The sequence below is a fragment of the Dermochelys coriacea genome, chromosome 4 (genome assembly GCF_009764565.3).
Source record: "Dermochelys coriacea isolate rDerCor1 chromosome 4, rDerCor1.pri.v4, whole genome shotgun sequence".
Lineage (NCBI taxonomy): Eukaryota > Metazoa > Chordata > Testudines > Dermochelyidae > Dermochelys > Dermochelys coriacea.
Window position 1 is genome coordinate 95,394,985 of NC_050071.1, and position 18,171 is coordinate 95,413,155.

Below are 18,171 nucleotides of genomic sequence, written 5' to 3' on the forward strand. Positions count from 1 at the left end.
ATAAACTGGGGGGCAGACCAGTCACCTGATTCATGGGCCCCAAAAGCTAGCACTGTAATAGGGACCATTAATAACCTGTGAGCTACAGGAAAAATCTTAGTGGCAAATATTCAGCCCTAGGAACAACTTTAAAATATAAATCAATCTTACATTTATAGGTTGTCAAAATAAAGGAAGCCTGAAACCGACTTTTATGAGCCCCCAAAAAACAGATAATTGTACAACATGAACACACTAAATGGAAGAATGTAAATCTTTCCTGTTTCAACTATAATTTCTTGCTCCTTCTTGGATGCCGTAGTGCAACATGATTCTTAATTACGTTGAGCTGCTTGCTACTACTATATTTGTTGGCACTGATATATGGAAGATGAGAGATAGCTAGTTGGCTCATTTTCAAAGCTACTTTATCACCTCATAAAAGAATGCACAGCATGTTGCCCTGTGTTTTTCTACAGAATGAAGTAAAAGTAGCTTTTTATATATTACTTTTAACTTTTTTAAAATGACAGTCTCTTTTAGAATTATGTGGCAGCACAAAAAGAAATATGCAATGCTTGAATATTAGCAATAGTAGACTCCCAACATTGCTGTGATGGCCTACCTCATCAAGGCTCAACATCCCCAGTCCCTTAAAGACATCGGGGGGAAAAATCCACACAACGATATGACATTCCACTGCACTAAAAGACTTGAGCTGTGGATTATTAGAATTCTTTAATGTTGCTGACAGATGTGTTACTAAAGTAGAATGAGCCAGTCAGAGATAGTGCTGTTTGAAAATTTGGCTATGAAATACAAAGTGGGGAATAACAGGCTAGGCAGCGGTACTGCAGAAAAGGATCTGGGGGTTACAGTGAATCACAAATAGAATGTGAGTCAGCAATTTTGCTGTTGCAAAAAATACAAGCATCATTCTGGAATATACTAACTGGAGTGTCATATGTAAGATGCAGGAGCTAATTGTTCCACTCTACTCTGCATGGTTGAGGCCTCAGTTGCAATTTTGTATCCAGTCCTAGGCACCATGCTTTAAGAATTGTGCAAACAAATTGGAGAAAGTCCAGAGGAGAGCAACAAAAATAAGAGGTTTAGAAAACCTGACCCATGAGGAAAGGTTGAAAGAAACGGGCATGTTTAGTTCAGAGAAGACCGAATGGGGGATATAACAGACTTCAACTATGTAAAAGGTTGTTATAAAGAGGATGGTGATCCATTGCCTTCCGTGTTCACCAAGGGTACGACAAGAAATAATTGGCTTATTTTGCAGGAAGGGAAATTCAGATTTGATATTAGGAAAAACTTTCTAACTACAAGGACAGTTAAACACTGGAACAGGTTATCCAAGGCGTCTATAGAATCCCTGTGTTTAAGAATAGGTTAGACAGACAACTGTGCGGCATGGCATAGGCATACTTCATCCTGCCAGTTTTACGTTTCTATGATTCTGTGAATATGGTTATAGTATTTTCTGGCAAAACTAGATTCTGTGAATATTCCTATTGTATTTGCTGGCAAAACTATTTTCATGTTTTTTAAAAAATGGTACCCGCACTCAGAAAATAGGTAACTGTGAGTTCAAATACTACCTTGCCTGTACTATTACTCATTTTGGCTAGGTTGTGTTAGTCTGACTTCAGTGGCACTTGTGTAAATAAGTAGATAGCACAATGAGAATTGTTGCACAATCTAAACCTTTGTATGCAAAAATTGATATCTGCCAAATTTTGTTGGTGCAGTTAGGGAAAGCTGTTTGAAAATGTGACCATAATGTACTGATGGAAAACTTTTAAATCCATGTCAGCATTACTACTGATTACTGATCTGCTTAGAATTCCAGCAATGTGCATACTACAGGCGTGTCATATGTACTGTGTGGATAGAAAACTTCCCTGCTAGAACATTTATGCTACATGGACTCTCCATAAATAACAAGCTATAGGATTGTGAACTTCTTTTTCATTTATGTTGTACAGTGCCTAGCACAATTGTATTGTGCGCTACTATGATACAAATAATAAATAACAATAACATGGGATGGCTAAAAGCAAACACTAAAAAATTGTGATTGATCTGAGCCAGCCCCTTGCATCTGTCTTAAACTATGCCCAGTCCAATTGTATTGACGTCAGTTGAAAGACTCCCAGTGATATCAATGCAAGTTAGATCAGGACCTAAGAAAACAGAAAACACTGCTAGAGTGTGATCATGCAGTTTCAGTAATAATTGCCTTGCACTTCTGAAATTAAAATGAACTTTTAAAAAGAAGCCTGACACTTCTGAGGTATGTGCAGTGTGTTCATTCTTAAAATACGCTGGACAAAATTCTGTTCTTGTTTATCAATGGAAGTTGTTGCTGTAATAGGCAACACTAAAAATATGTGAGGTTCACTTCAGATACATATAGTATATCCAAATATAATTGCTCTGTAAATCTCTCAAATCAGAGTAATGGTATTCCTGGTACTTCCAGGGGACTAGATGGAAAAACTAGTAATAGTTGGGAGTATTTGCACCCACGAAGTACTGAGGGGTGTGTGTGTGTTTCACTTCATTTGAACCTGATTTGTGTGTGTGTATCTCTCTCACACACACACACACACACCCACCCACCCACCAGATTCATTTTGCATTTTGGTCAGAGGCTTGAGCCTATATTCCTTTTGTTATCTGAACTGGTTCACATATCCACAGATTGTATCATAGTCCAAAACTAAGTACTTCACTGTAAAGAACTGGATCTGGTTATAATGGTGAAAGAGTAATAGTAATGAGAAGCATGTGATGTCAGGTGATAATATTGAAATGTTGCAAAGAGCTCAAGGACAGGGGTGGGAGGGCTACTGAAAAAAGGATCTTTTACATGGAAGCTGCCATTTTGATACTGTGTAGGAAGTTGTATGAAACACACCACCACAAGTTAACAAAAAACCCTTAAAAGTATAGTTAATTACAGAGTTGCTCTTCTGGGTCCTACAAGAATGTACATATGAGAGTGTGAAAATAAAGATTTGTGATTTCAGGAATCTGAGCTTTGAAAAATCAAAAGAAAAACTAATTTTAGACATAGTGCCCCAAAGGATTGTTTAATTTTACCTGAATTGCAGCTTCAAAAAAATTCTTGAAAAAAGTTAAATTTGTTCACCAAAAAAGGAAAAATATAGAGGCCTGAAATATAAACTGTGTCTGTTACTAACTTATAGCAGGAATACTGGACAATAATGTACAACATAAGAAATAAATTAGAAATATTGCTATATGATATTAACCTAGTAAGACACTGAGTGCCGTATTAAATAAAAATGTAAGAACAAATATATCTAGATCTATATAAATATTATATGTACATATAAGGGCATAGTTAAAATATTTGGTCACAACATCTGACATGTTTTCAGTTGAAATCAATGGGATTAAAATTAAGCGTGTGCATAAGTGTTTCCAGGATTGTGACTTCAGATGGAGCAGTTATTTGAATACTATTTCGAGTGTGTTACACCTCATTATGGCTAATCATTTCCAGAAGTAGTAGTTGCACGGGGAGATAGATAATATCAGTGAGTTGGGGAGTTCAGAAATATTCAACACTGGAACTGAGTAGCTAAGTGCCCCTACATGTTTGTCTTAAACCATCTCTGTTATGGCAGTTGAATATTTTAAAATAATAGCTAAGGGGCCTTTTTTGTAGAGTTATGTCAAATAAGAGAAGTACTACTATGTAATAAACACGTTGTGAAGCAGTAGAGTTTCATAAAGATAATCTAATACTATATTAATGTATTGTGTTTATATTTGTATTGTTTATTCATGTGGAACCGAATTATTAATCTTGCTTTGTTTTTCTTTGTCCCTGTTTAAATTGTACATTGTATTAATGCCAAACTGCCTAGCTCTGAGATACAGACAAAATGTTATTTAGAACTTTGAGTATTCCAACTTCTCATTTAAGAAGTGTCAGCAATCTTTCATATCTGAGTCTGAAAATAAACATTTGACTCTGGACCGAAAATGGGAATAGAAGACCTGGGGGAAATCAAGCATTAAAATCATGTTATAGATACAGTTTAAGGACCTGTCTGAGAGAACTAATGAGTTGTAGGGAATTCAAATCTTGTTTGCAGCATAATTAGGGTTGTCTTGTTCAAGCAGCGCCTGGCTGATGTTCCATTTTCAGAAATGAAAGTGAAACTTGCAGGTCATTGCCTCTCTCTGAGAGGCTTGATGATAGTCTATTTACACTCATCTACTGCGCAGCAGCTGCTAAATGCTCACTAATATATTGCAATGCTTGTTTTTTACCCAGGAGACTTACTTTGGAGACTCTGCTGTATTCTCAGGGAAGAATCTCTTCTCTGTTAGCAGCCTTTTTCTCCCATTCTTCATTCTTCTTTCCTCTCTTTTATGAGGCATTTATGTCATTCAGTTCATGCCCTTTCATATGAAATCCTCATTCATATGATCTATAAGCAATGTAGGATGAGTGGCTATAACAGAACTATTATCATCAAGAAAGGTGGCCACAAGGAGTTACTGATATTTAATTTTGCTTGTTTTATCTCCTCAAAAAATTACTCCATCTATGAAACATCTTCCTGTAGCCATTCCTCTGTCAGTTTGTCACCTTCACTTGTATCTTGTCTTAAATCTGGTCTGATGTGGGCAGAAGGGTCCTCCTGCATGCCATGACTTGCAGGAATGGGGCTTTAGACTGTAAGCATCTAGGAGCAGGGATTGTCCATAACTATCTGTTTCTACAGTTAGTTGCCCAGAGCAATAAGAAGCTGAGTTTTATTGGGATCTCTAGGCACTATTGGAATACAAATGATCAATTATTATTATTTAACTAGGTGAGCTCATGACTGAGTAGTGTATATACAGGTATAACTATGTGGTGGCCCCCATCTTGGCTGGCACACTGGTGATTTAAGCAGGGACCTCCAGAGCTAAAAACATGAGCTGCCACAGCTTGGGCTAAAGAGCCAAAGGTACTTAGCTGGGACAGTGACAGATTCATTTCCTCTTTGAATGAGGCACAGAGTGGGACCTGTAACACACTCACCAGTGAGTTCAGCTAATCTGAATATCACTGCTGAAGATACATATGGTTCTCATACGCATTACGATTTTAAAGGATTGAAATGATGAATAGTTCTATACACAAAGAGAGGAAGGCAAATCCATTACCTATTTTCAAAAAGAAAATTTTAGAAGGTTTTCTCGAAGAAATCCTCTAAGCATAACTCACCTGATAAACTGATTTTCAGCAGAAGCGAATTACAGACATGTGAAGTCTGAAGGCAAATGAAAACACATTCTCCACATGCTCTGTTTAACAAATGAAAACCACGTTCTTCAAGCTCTCAGCCATTTCCTTATGGGTGCATTGTTCTCTCTTTCACAACTGATGTACCAGTTTGCCACTAACAGAATATATCTCTCTATATCAGGAAGTCCTAGTATTCCCTGATAGACTTGATACAGTTTGTGTAGCATCCATCCACCTGTGTTTGAAGTGTTTGACAGGAAGTGTTTGAAGTGTTTCACAGATGTTTGAAGAATCTGACAGGAAACTCATGATGGGTCAAAATAATCAATAAACAAATATTTAATATCTGTTTTTCCTGCTAATATACTTTAAGCTTGATTTTGATAAGTAGAAACATGTTACTTTGTATATATGTATAGAGGTATATTTTACTAGTTTTCAAACTACTGTATTTGGCTATATAGTCAGAGAACGGACGTGATATTTGAGCCTTTTATTTTGCACAGATTAAGCCATAGTTAAGATGTTCAGAAATTGATCCCTTTTTTTTGACTGTGAAGCAATTTGTGTTACTTGTCAATCCTATCTTATCCACATTTTTAAAAAATGTACCAAATGGATCCAAGATACATTGTGCATTATGTCTTTGTTTTTCAGGTTGACTGAATTATGCTTTTCACTGTGTTCTCTTGCCATTATTTCCATTGTTGTAAGACAACTATGGGCAAAGTTTGTCATAAGTCTTCTTGGCAAAGTCTCCTCTCTCTTGGAAACCATACAAATCCTAGTAAAATATATTTTGCTGCTATCTCAACATAAGGAATAACATGATCCTTTAATTTTAGATTTGCATATTTGATACTTTAGATTGTATTTAATTTATAACTTTTAAAATGTTCCCCTACAATGGTGGACTATAAAAATACATTATACAGATCTGGTGAACTTCTGGTGTTGCAAGGCAATAATAAATCAAGTTATATTTGACCAGATGGAATTAATGCTCACATAGTTGGATAATCTTCAAATAACATACATTAATCCAAAATTTTGAATGGTATTCTGTTTTTCTTTCAAACTTGTTTTAAGATATGGTCCTTCTCTTCCTGAAATAATTTTCAAAGGTTGGTTGTATTCCTTCAGGTGAATACAATTTATATATGGCATAATACTATTATGAGGTAGGTGAAATGCTGGATTGAGTTAAAACCTTGTTGAGATTAATGGGTGTGAATGTGCCCTTCAGTTAACATAACTGTAGGGATAATCTAATCACAAGCTCCCTCTCCCCAAAGACAAAAGGGTTATGTGAACCTGCTCAGGAGTTTTGGACTGTCTAAGTGGACGGGTTTTTGCTGAGGATTGTTTTTGGGTAAGTGTGTCTGTGTGTGAACAGGTAGGACACAGAGCCTACCAGAGAAAGACTCAGGGCTGGTCTACACTATGGGAGAGATCGATCTAAGTTACGAAACTTCAGCTACGTGAATAACATAGCTGAAGTCGACGTACTTAGATCTACTTACCACGGTTTCTTCACTGCGGTGTGTTGATGGGAGATGCTCTGTCATCAATTCCCCTTGCACTTCTTGTTGAGGTGGAGTACCAGAGTTGATACTAAAGCGATCAATGGTCAATTTATCGCGTCTGTACTAGACATGATAAATTGATCCCTGCTGGATCGATCGCTGCCCCTCGATCTGGCCAGAGGTGTAGAAAGCTAAGGAGCAGCCTGAAAGCACAGTGTGACCCTGGAGAAGCCTAGAGCAAAGTTCTGGATTGACTGTGGTGGTTGAAAGAAACTTGGGCTATAAGCAAAGAAGCTATCCCTTGGTTTTTGGTTTCTCCTCAATCGGGAGAAACAGGACTTTTACATTTCTTGTAAATAAGATTACATCAAAGAAAATACCAGACTCCATCACCAATTTCTACTCCTTCCTGGAATATCCTCAGGGCTCTGAACTTTGACAAACCACTAGGGTCAAAAGGAGTAACAATACATTGTTCTAAAAATCTACTCTGAAACACTGGAAAGCAATTAAATGTCTAAGTTATGGCTAACATTGAGTGGGAAACAGATTTTCTGTTTCATGGGAAATTTTACAACTTTGAAATTTTTTCTGTTCCAAAACAAAATGAAAACAAAAAATGTCAAAAATACTTTGACTTGGTTTTTGACCTGTACTTGCTTTAAGAAATTCCTGTAGTATTGTACTTAGAATTTAGAATATGTGGTATACCTTGTTCTCCTTCAGAAAACAAATTCCTGACGTATATACCATCTAATGTTAATAAGTCAATAAGTAAAGTCCTTCTTACCTTCTATGACTAACATTATTTACAAGCATCATGCCTGTGACTATCTGCTGTTCTTGCAAATCAGTGTCGCTGGCATCAAAATACTCTTTGGTCTCTTGGTCTCTTCTTTGTAAATTAAGAGAAGGTAATATTACTAAACTCTAGATGTTGTGAGCTGTGTGTTTACCCACAGTTGCCTTCCAGAGAGCTTTAGAGTGGTGGCCATATGGGAATCTTAGTGTCTATAAAGGAATTTACTAATTTAAATTAAACTAAATATACGTATTAACAGACATCAAATGAAAGAGGTGAATTTACACTTGAAGACAATTACTCAGAATGAGGTGGAGGGTACCTGTGAAATTTAACTCCTAGTAATATAAATATTATTAGTTCTTTAGGAGAAGAACTGAAAACCATTCAAGTCCAGGTACTTCTGCTTCTTAATGTACTCTAATCCATCCAGGTCTTTATGTGACACTTGTCACTGAAGTATCTGAGCATCTCTCAAAAGTTAAAAAAAAGACTGGATTAATTTTTCCTTCTTCATTCTCTTGAGGCAGTAGGACAGAGTGTTTTTCTGCTCAGTCCCCTTTCCTCTCCTACCCCCATTGATACTCTTTATCATATAAGATGCTTTTAAAAGTTTAAAAATTTGCTTTTAAATTAATTTAGTTGAAAAGAAAGGTGCTAACGGACAGACCAGGAGCCTGAAGTCCTCCATGTACAGAAGAGGTACATCATGAATATCCCTGTATTGCCCTGCTTCCATGATGACCTGGACTGACTGCTTCAAGGAGTCAGAAAGTTGTTGGATTTCCATGTCCATTCAGTCTTAGCCTTTCTAATGAAATTACCAACAATGGTGCTCGCTGGGACCAGTGGTGCTAGTGGTCTTGGGAAGTGTGGATACTTTTCTGTTAGGAACTGGAATGAGATCATCCACTTGCTTAAGAAGAATACTTTTAAAAATAGGTAAAATCGTCTGAATTGTTTTGTTTCATTTTTAATTGCATTGGAAGGGACTTCTGCTTTCAGAAAGAATGCTTCTGGTGAACTTTAACCACTTAGGGCCAGAGTGGGTAAAAATGTAGATAGGCATGTATTTTGAATCACAGAAATGTAAGGCTGGAAGAGACTTTGAGAAGTCAAGTCTAGTCCCCTGCACTGAGGCAGGATCTAGTAAACCTAGACCATCCCTGACAGGCATTTGTCCGACGTGTTCTCAAAAACTTCCAGTGATGGGGATTCCACAACCTCCTCTGGAAGCCTATTCCAGAGCTTAACTACGCTTAGAAAGCTTTTTTCTAATATCTAACCTAAATCTCCCTTGCTACAAATTAAATCCATTACTTCTTGTCCTATCTTCAGTGGACGTGGAGAACAATTGATCATCATCCTCTTTATAACTGCCCTTAACTTGTTTGAAGACTGTTATCAGGTCCCTCCTCAAATTTCTTGTCTCAAGACTAGACATGGTCAGGTTTTCTAGCCTTTGCTTATAGGTCAGGTTTTCTAAACCTTTTATCATTTTCTATTCCTCTCCTCTGGACTGCCTCCAGTTTGTGCAAATCTTTCCTAAAACGTGGTACCCAGAATTCGACATAGTACTCCAGCTGAGGCCTCACCATTGCTGAGTAGAGTGGGACAGCTCTCAGACCCTTTTCTGCAGTACTAGCTCCCAGCCAGTTATTTCCAATTTTGTAATTGTGCATTTGAATTTTTCCTTCCTAAATGAAGTACTTTACACTTGTCTTTATTGAATTTCGTCATGTTGATTTCAGACCAACTCTCTAATTTGCCAAGCTCATTTTGAATTCTAATCCCTCCCCCTGAAAAGTGCTTACAGCCCCTCCCAGGTTGGAATCCTCTGCCAATTTTATAAGCACACTCTCCACTCCATTATCCAAATCATTAATGAAAATATTGAATAGTACTGGACCCAGGATTGGCCCTACGTTCATCTTTATGCACATAAATACCTCAGTAAATCTGGCTCTCCATTGTTTAAGATGCTTGCCAGATTCTTGGACGGTGTAAATTGGAATGTTATCAAAGTCCCTTTACAGCCTCTAGTGAGTTTAAAGAAAGCTCCTGAAAATCAGTGTTTGAAAACTTTTTTGTTAAAGTATATAGAAGTGGGTTTTTTGTGACTATGTTCTTCCCATATTTCTCTGCTTCTAAGTTTCAGTCTTTTTGATGTTCAAGCTTCATGTCTCTCTCCCTTCCCTGCCCCACCCAACATACTGGGAACCTTCCCCTGCCAATCATCTTCAGAATAAAATGATTATGTGGTGCCTTTCATTTGGAACGTTCTTATGGTTTCAGTAGCGCTCCCTGGCTTTTACATTGTCAACAAACAAGGTTGTTTTCTGTCAGCTCTGCAGCTCCAGCTGAAGCCTCTTTGTGGCTCCGTGACAAAGAAGTGTTTCTGTGAGAGGAAGACCTCCTTCAGGACCTCACAGATGAAAGGCTCAAAGGGAGGCTGCATCTTCCACCTGATATAACAGTTTATGCAGCTTATTTGCATAAACAAGGCCTGATACTTTTATATAGACACTTTCGTGAGATGAAGAATAAAAGAACAATCAAAACAGCTTTTTTCTCTGAACAGATGCTGTATAATATTTTATGTCCAGCATTTGTTTTATTATGTTCATTGTTGGGGACAGGAAGATAAATAATCCAAGGGAAGTGAATTTGTAGTCTCTCTGTATTTGTAATACAGTCTCTTGGAAATAATTGGAAAAAGTAAGACATTAGCATTTTTATCTCTGTAAAAGGACATCAGTATGTTACTGTTTCTACATGCACACACACTACATTTCTAAGTACAGTTTTTTGTACATACACTCATTGATCTGTTGCCTGCAATGTTATTGTAGACTATGTTGGTCCCAGAATATTTAGAGACAAGGTGTTGAGGAAATATAATTTATTGGACCAACTTATGTTGGTGAAAGAGAGAAGCTTTTTAGCTTACACAGCTCTTCTTCAGGTTTTGGACAGCTACAAAATGTCACAGTTAAATATAAGGGTGGAACATATAAGGAATTAACACAAGTTGCAAGAGACCATTCAAGATGAAGTGGACATAGGTCAAAGGAGAGTTAGTGGGTTATGGATTGTTATAATGAGCCATAAATCCAGTGTCTTTATAAAGTCCATGATTGTTGATGACAAGCAGAGCTATGAATTAAAGCACTCAGCTCATCTTTTGAAGGTATTGTACAGGTTTCCTTTGTGGATGAGGACTAAGAGGTCAGATATGAAGTGATGATTTTATAAAAAGTGTTTGCCCACTGTTGATATGGTGTTCTTGTCTTTTATCACTTTTCTATGAGTCCATTTGATAGAATGGTGATTCTCATTTTACCCACATAGTTGATATTAGAGCATTTAATGGATGAGGTCCGCCATGTGTTATAGTAGGCATGTGTAGCACTCATTGATTGTGAAAGGTGTATTATGGGAGGTGTTGATCATCGTAGCCGTAGAGATATTTCTGTTCTGTTTAAACAAACCCCCAACATCATCACTTGTCATTAGAAGCAAGCTCCCCACAGACCAGGACACACCAGCTCAGACCTGCACCACACTTTGCCCTACCAATCAATGCAATACCCGCAGATGTATCTCCATTGCTATGGTGTTCAAAAACCCCCACAACATGCTTTTCAAAATCCATGGGTCCTACTCATGCCTATAATAACATGTAGTGTATCTCATCCAGTGCACTAAATGCCCCAATAACTATAATGGATGAAACCAGCCAATCACTACACTCTTGAATGAACTCTCACAGAAAAATAAGACAAAAACACCCTTTCACTCAGGGTAAATACTTTTCACAAAATGTAACTGCATATCTGCTCTGTTGCCCTCCACCTGCAGTGTGTCCATTATCTCCTGCAGCAAACATATCTCTGTTCTCAATGGGGTAGATTCTAAGCTACATCTTCTCAGAGGTTCAACAGAATAGGTGTAGCCTAGGAGGAACAGGACAGAAGTGGCTTAATGCCACTTCTGTGCCATATGGGAGCTGTGGGCACTGAAAGAGTTGCTGGCATAATTTAGAGCACCCCCAGGGCTTCCCCAAGGCTGCCTATGCAGCCCAGAAACCCTATAGCACCAAGCATAATAGGCACAACTCCTTTCTCCAGCCCTGCCCCAATGCCAGGGCATGTATGTGAGCCCTATGCCACTTTACACCAGGAGAATCCTCATCTAGCCAGCTGTGGCATCTTTATACTGATGGAACAGAGTGTGTGGGGCAAAAGAGGGGCCAGAATCTGGTCCAATCTGCCTATTAGCATAGAAGATGTAATTAGATATAGAGCAGTATGTTAATAAAAGCACTTATGGACCTTGCTAGTTACAAGTTAAAATAAAAGCTGTATGGTAAATAATTCATGCCTGAATACATCCAGGTTTCCAAGAAAATATTTACAAATAATTCCACAGGATGAACTATCCTTGTATGCTTTAACCACTCACATACCTCTTTGCTTACTGATTTTTTGAGTGGATCTTATCCACATCTCCCAAACCCAGTTCTTTTGACTTGGTGAAGGCAAAATGTCCATTACCTACCTCTTCTCTCAGTGCTTGCAAGATATTGATGACTCCAGTTGATATGCATGCTTGTAGTACACTAAGAGCATATTCTTGTGTGGATGGGCAAATGGGTCAGGAAATCTGAACCAGCCATGTTAAATGATCAAGCCAAACACACATGAAAAATTCCATCACTGGAGAGCACGGAATAGTGCATATTTGGATTAGCTAATTTTTGTACTTTTTCATCTGCCTCTTGGTTTTAGATCACTGCATCCTTACTAAGCAATACTCAGCTCTAAAACTCATTCCAATCAATACTTCTTTATTGCTTGAGTAACACAGTAATGCCAGACTCCTTAGCAGCACCAACATGCTCAGAAGAGCCAAAAGATGTGGCGGCATTAGGCTTTCACATCAGTCATAGTTAAATACATAAATGGTAGTGTTGTTGTACTGTGGAAAATATGGAGGTTAAGTATGGTTCCTATGCTGTAGGTGGATATTTTAGTTACTTCAACCTATAGCCCCAGTGAACTTGAGTAAAGCTTTCAGAATAAGCCAAAATTAAGGAAAATATGTTGGTGATAAGTCATGCTGTATAGCTATTACAGTGTTGTGTATAATTATTCCAAAAAACCATGAAATGTAAGATAAAATACTACATACCGTAGGCCATAAAGGACTGTTCCATCAGGATGCAGTCGAATCATTCGATTTTTCACTGTAACCCCATGAACATATGACTTCTTGTCATTTTGGAAGTATGTGTCTGGCACCCAGAGCTGGTCAGCTACTCTGTTGTCCAAAGTTAGGTTCAGAGGTATTCCAGAGTAAGACAACCTTTTGTCCCTCCAGGACTGTTGGAAATACATTGTGAGTGTGTAGTCCTGGAAGCAAAAAAGAAAAAAGGTATTTTAGTAGTTGTTTATTTTGCACAATAGTTTATATATCTATAATTTTAGTTTTGATAATTTAAGTTCAATACTTAATTATTGAATACATTTATATTAATATTAATAGCACACTTGAAAGTTTAAGGATCACTGAAACTTTGTAGCAAACGTAGATCTCGATTCAGTAACCAAATCTGTGACTCTTGAACTGTATACGTTAATGTTGAGCTTCCCTCTGATTACAGCTGGTGAACCGAAATATCCTTGCAGTTGTTGGAAACTTCAATAGGCCTCAGTGTCTCCTTCCACATAAAATAGAGCAGTGGTTCTCAACCAGAGGTACATGGCGGTAGGCAGAGGTCTTCCAGGGGGTCCATCAACTCATCTAGATATTGGTCTAGTTTTACAACAGGCTACATAAAAAGCACTAGTGAAGTCAGTACAAACTAAAATTTCATACAGACAATGACTTGTTTATATTTCTCTATATACTATACACTGAAATGTAAGTACAATATTTATATTCCAATTGATTTATTTTATAATTACGTGGTAAAAATAAGAAAGTAAGCAATTTTTTCATTAATAGTGTGCTGAGACACTTATGTAGTTTTGTGTCTGATTTTGTAAGCAAGTAGTTTTGAAGTGAGATTAACTTGGGGGTATGCAAGACAAATCAGACTCCTGAAAGGGGTGCAGTAGTCTGGAAAGGTTGAAAGTCACTGAAATAGAATACTTGGCACTCATACATTAGGAAAAAGAAAAGGAGTACTTGTGGCACCTTAGAGACTAACAAATTTATTTGAGCATAAGCTTTCGTGAGCTACAGCTCACTTAGCTGTAGCTCATGAAAGCTTATGCTCAAATAAATTTGTTAGTCTCCAAGGTGCTACAAGTACTCTTTTTCTTTTTGCGAATATAGACTAACACGGCTGCTACTCTGAAACATGCATTAGGAAGTAACATTAAGGGACTCCAGTCCATAAATCATGTGTTACATGTTTCTTGAGGTTTATCCTCAACATGAAGAGAGCTGCTTTTGCCTGATGTCAGCCAATAGCCAAGCCCGACACTTGCAGAGCTCTTGTTGATGTGTTATCTCACCTTCCACATTCCACTCTAAAACAATCCAAGAGGGCATGCTGTCCCTACACCCTTTAGCAGATAGTAAATATTTTATCTCAAAGCACAAGGTCAGGTACTTTCCCAACAATATTTATTAAGGCCACCAATCCCAATTCACCATTTATAATCATGTAGGATTCACTTTGGTCCTGAGACTTTTCTGGGCCTGAAAACTACAGGCTTGTCTACTCTTAAAACGCTACAAAGACACACATGTAGTGCTTCAGTGTAGATGCTACCTATGCTGATGGGAGGGATTCTCCTATTGTTGTAGGTCAGGGATGGGAAAACTACGGCCCATGGGCCGGATTCGGCCCAACAGTCGTTTTAAGCCAGCCCTCGGGCTCCGACTGGGGAGTGAGGTCTGGGGCTTTCCCCACTCCAACCAGCGAGCAGGGTCAGGGGCCGCTCCACATCCTGGAAGCCGTGGCATGTCCCCGCTCTGGTGCTCCAGCCGTGGAGAAGGATCGGGGGCCACTCCACGTGGCTCCTGGAAACAGTGGCATGGCCCCCCTCCAGCTCCTACGCGTTCCAATGGCCCCCTCTGACACTCCAGTGGGAGCTGCAGGGGTGGTGCCTGTGAATGGGACAGCGGGAAGAGCTGCCTGGCCATGCCTCCGCATAGAAGCCAGAGAGGGGACATGACGCTGCTTCTGGGAGGTGCTTGAGGTAAGCACCAGCCAGAGCTTGCACCCCTGAGCCTCACCCCATGCCCCAACCCCCTGCCCCATCCTTGATTCCCCTCCCGCCCTCCAAACCACTCGATCCAGGCCCAGAGCACCTTCCTACACCCCAAACTCCCCAGCCCCAGCCCCAGCCCACCCCAGAGCCCGCACCCCCAACCAGAGCCCTTACCCTCTCCCGCACCCCAACCCCAATTTTATGAGCATTCATGGCCCGTCATATAATTTCTATTCCCAGGTGTGGCCCTCAGGCCAAAACGTTTGCCCACCTCTGGTGTAGGTAATCCACCTCCCCAAGGGGCAGTAGCTAGGTTGACGGAAGAATTCTTCTATTGACCTAACACTGTCTACACAGGGATTTAGGTTGGCTTAACTATGGATTTTTCTTGTGCAGACCAGGCAAAAGCATCTGCATGAAGGGAATTCATATCTTCTATTTACTACCATATTGTGGCCCCGGGAGACCTCAGCTTGATGTAGAAAGAAAATTGTTTCAAAAGGCTTCTGAAGACCATCTGATTTCCCCCACCTCTGAATCTGCTGATTTTTAAGCATAGTCAGTTTTTTAAAGTGGAAAACCCCAAGAATTTTGCACTTATTCGGGCTCTTAAAAGATAACTACAGCTGCAGCTTATGGATGGTTAAAGTTTCCCTCCCCCCATTTCCAGTGCTCGGTCATTTTACTCACTGCCATAACTATGTAGCAAAATTACAGAGTCTGTGCCAAACAGATTGACAGAGAGAGAGGGCCTTATGCCTGTCAGGCTACCAAATCCTAACTTGGACTGTAAATTTTTGAAGAAATATAAGGCACCATAATGTGGTGTTTGCACTCTTTATCTACAAGCACCTCTTAATGCACAGTTATGAAGAGCATTAAAAGTATACGGCCAACTTGCAAATCATTTTTCTGTCTGAAAATGTTGTGCCTTCTATAGCTACAAATGACAAGATCACTACAACGGAGAGAAGTTAATGAAAACATATTTCTTTTCCAGTTTACATTGTACTCTTGACAGCAATTTGTATAGTCTCTGTTTTGTTGGCAGTCAAGTTGCATGTCTTGTCTCTTGCACCAGCATAACAGCATCACACTTGTGCACCATTCTGTGGGGAGCACAGATTCCCAAGGCCATTCAAGAGTGGTGCTTCCAAATAACAAAAGAGACCCACCACAGATTCTGAGCTTGAGGGCAGGAGGGTTTCTCTTTTCCTGGGGCCTCTCCACACAACCAGGGAGTGATAGGAGCTGCATGAAGTCAGGAAACATCCTTCACTTCCCAGACCACTGCACAAGGCTTGAGACCAAAAAGTGTATGGCAGAGTAGGGAAACCCATTTGTCCCTAAATTCTCCTCCATAGGACTTAGAAGTGACTGAAAGATGGGGGGTCATGGTAAATCCAGTCTTCCCTCTACAATCCTCTATTTGGGATAGGGAAGGGGTAGCTAATGAAACCCAGTTCACTTTCTGGGGCCATGCCTTGCGTCAGGAAGAAATGGGAGTCTGTGACAGAGGGAATAATAGGAGAGGACTTCTTCACTTTCCAGGACTTCTGTATGAAATATGAGGAGGAGTTTAAGAAAGGGACAGGGGATGCCTTATCTCAGTGCTGCTCTGCTTACTGCTGCAGAAGAGACCGGCAGGCAGACAGGAGTATGTGATGGAGGAAGGTGGGAACAGGGATGAGCAGTTGGTGATGCTGCTCCTGGACCTGTCCACTATCCCTTGCTGACAACAAGACAGTTGAAAGCATTGGCAGGGAAACAAGCAAATGCTTATAAAAACTCTGTTACAAAATGGAGTTTTAAAAAAATTCGGGCCACACCATTTAAAGGGGATTGTATCAGAAACTAGATTATTTTTAAAAAAATAGTATTCAATTTAGAAAAATAAATTAAAGTTGTCCTTTTAAAAAAAATAGCCTAGCAAACTTGTTTTTCCTTGTTTCCCACCCAATCCAACATTGTGCATTCAAAAGTTCAACTTGAACTCTGATGTTGGGTTCACATTTCTTTAGGAACGACTATGATCACACGAGAGGGCACAGAGAAAAAAATTAAGGTATGAAAAGGTGTGGAAAAACAGAGCAGAAAATGAACAGTGTGAAAAATGACAAAGAGAACTGTTGAGGAGGAGAAAAGTTCAACTGGGGCGAGGGTGGGGGCAGAGAAATAATTAGAATTTCAAGATATAGGGTTTCGAATTTTTCCAGCCTATCCTTTTTCTTTCTGGAAGTGGCAGAAGAAGGATGAAGAATATCTAATGCCGTCTATTTAATAGTGTTAATTGATTATTTTCTTGGGATAAACATCTTTGTTTTATCTTGCTGTTAGGCTCAATAATGCCACTTGAAGTAAAATGTAATATGTAGTGAAATGTCATTAGGCTGAGCAAGAGCATCATCAAGTTCTAAATATAAGACTGCACAAAGTGAGTTTTTTTCAGATCAGAAAGAAAATATAGACTCTAAACCTTGGTCCCAATCATATTGAATGAGCTACAACAGATGTACTGAAGCTAAATGCGTTGATCTATATTTCCAAATGCTCTCTCAGAGCTTAATCCAGAATCCCCTGAGATCAATGGAAAGATTCCTGCTGACTTCAGTGGGCTTTGTATAAGTCCTTTAGAGCTGCTGCAAACTGAATGGCACCTTTCCTTTAAGTCTAGGTAGCATTCTGATTGTTGTTTGCTCAGAACTGTGACCTTCTGGCAACATTACAAGACTTAAGATACCAACCTTTCTGAGAATGCAAGATGAATGATTCTGTCTGCACTTATGCATGAGAAGCTAAAACTCCCAGATTTATTTTGTTTAATAAGGCCGTTGGTTCCCAAGATATACATGTCAAGCATACACTGTGCTTCATAGCAGCATGAATAGTATTAATTCTAACTTGTATGCATGTTAAAGCTTAATTAAATTGCATTTGAGAAAATAAAACTGTGACTTAGTCTGCCACTGGTCAACAAATTCTAATTAGTGGTTCAGGGCTCAGTATTTCAATGATCATTTACTTGATGAAGATAGAAACATCCATTTCTTAAATACCTACATGTTATCCATGCCTCAGTAGGAAGGGAAATAACTAGAAGGCTACACTGAACTCCCACTGACTCTCTTATTACATGCTGTAACAATCAATATATAAAGGTGATTAAAACCCAGAATGCTGATCTTAACAGGATGCTTTGTTCCATATGGAGCAGGCACTTACTGGATTTATCAGTCTTCCAGGATTTGCTTTTTCAGATATTCAATTTATGGTAATTGATCAATATCTCCTTTAGGATATGGGATATGTTTTGCTTGTGAGTTCTCAGTTTGCGGGGAGTCAAAACACAAA

At 39.0% G+C, this 18,171-nt stretch overlaps 1 protein-coding gene across 1 annotated transcript in view; it reads right to left on the reverse strand.

Moving 5' to 3' along the window:
- The window catches only part of GABRB1 (gamma-aminobutyric acid type A receptor subunit beta1), a 251,244-nt gene that overhangs the window by 97,486 nt on the left and 135,587 nt on the right, over window positions 1-18,171 (reverse strand). Inside the window, exon 4 of the mRNA XM_038399630.2 lies at window positions 12,788-13,008. Within this exon, the coding sequence (XP_038255558.1) occupies window positions 12,788-13,008 (221 nt within the window). The remainder of the gene's footprint in view (window positions 1-12,787; window positions 13,009-18,171) is intronic.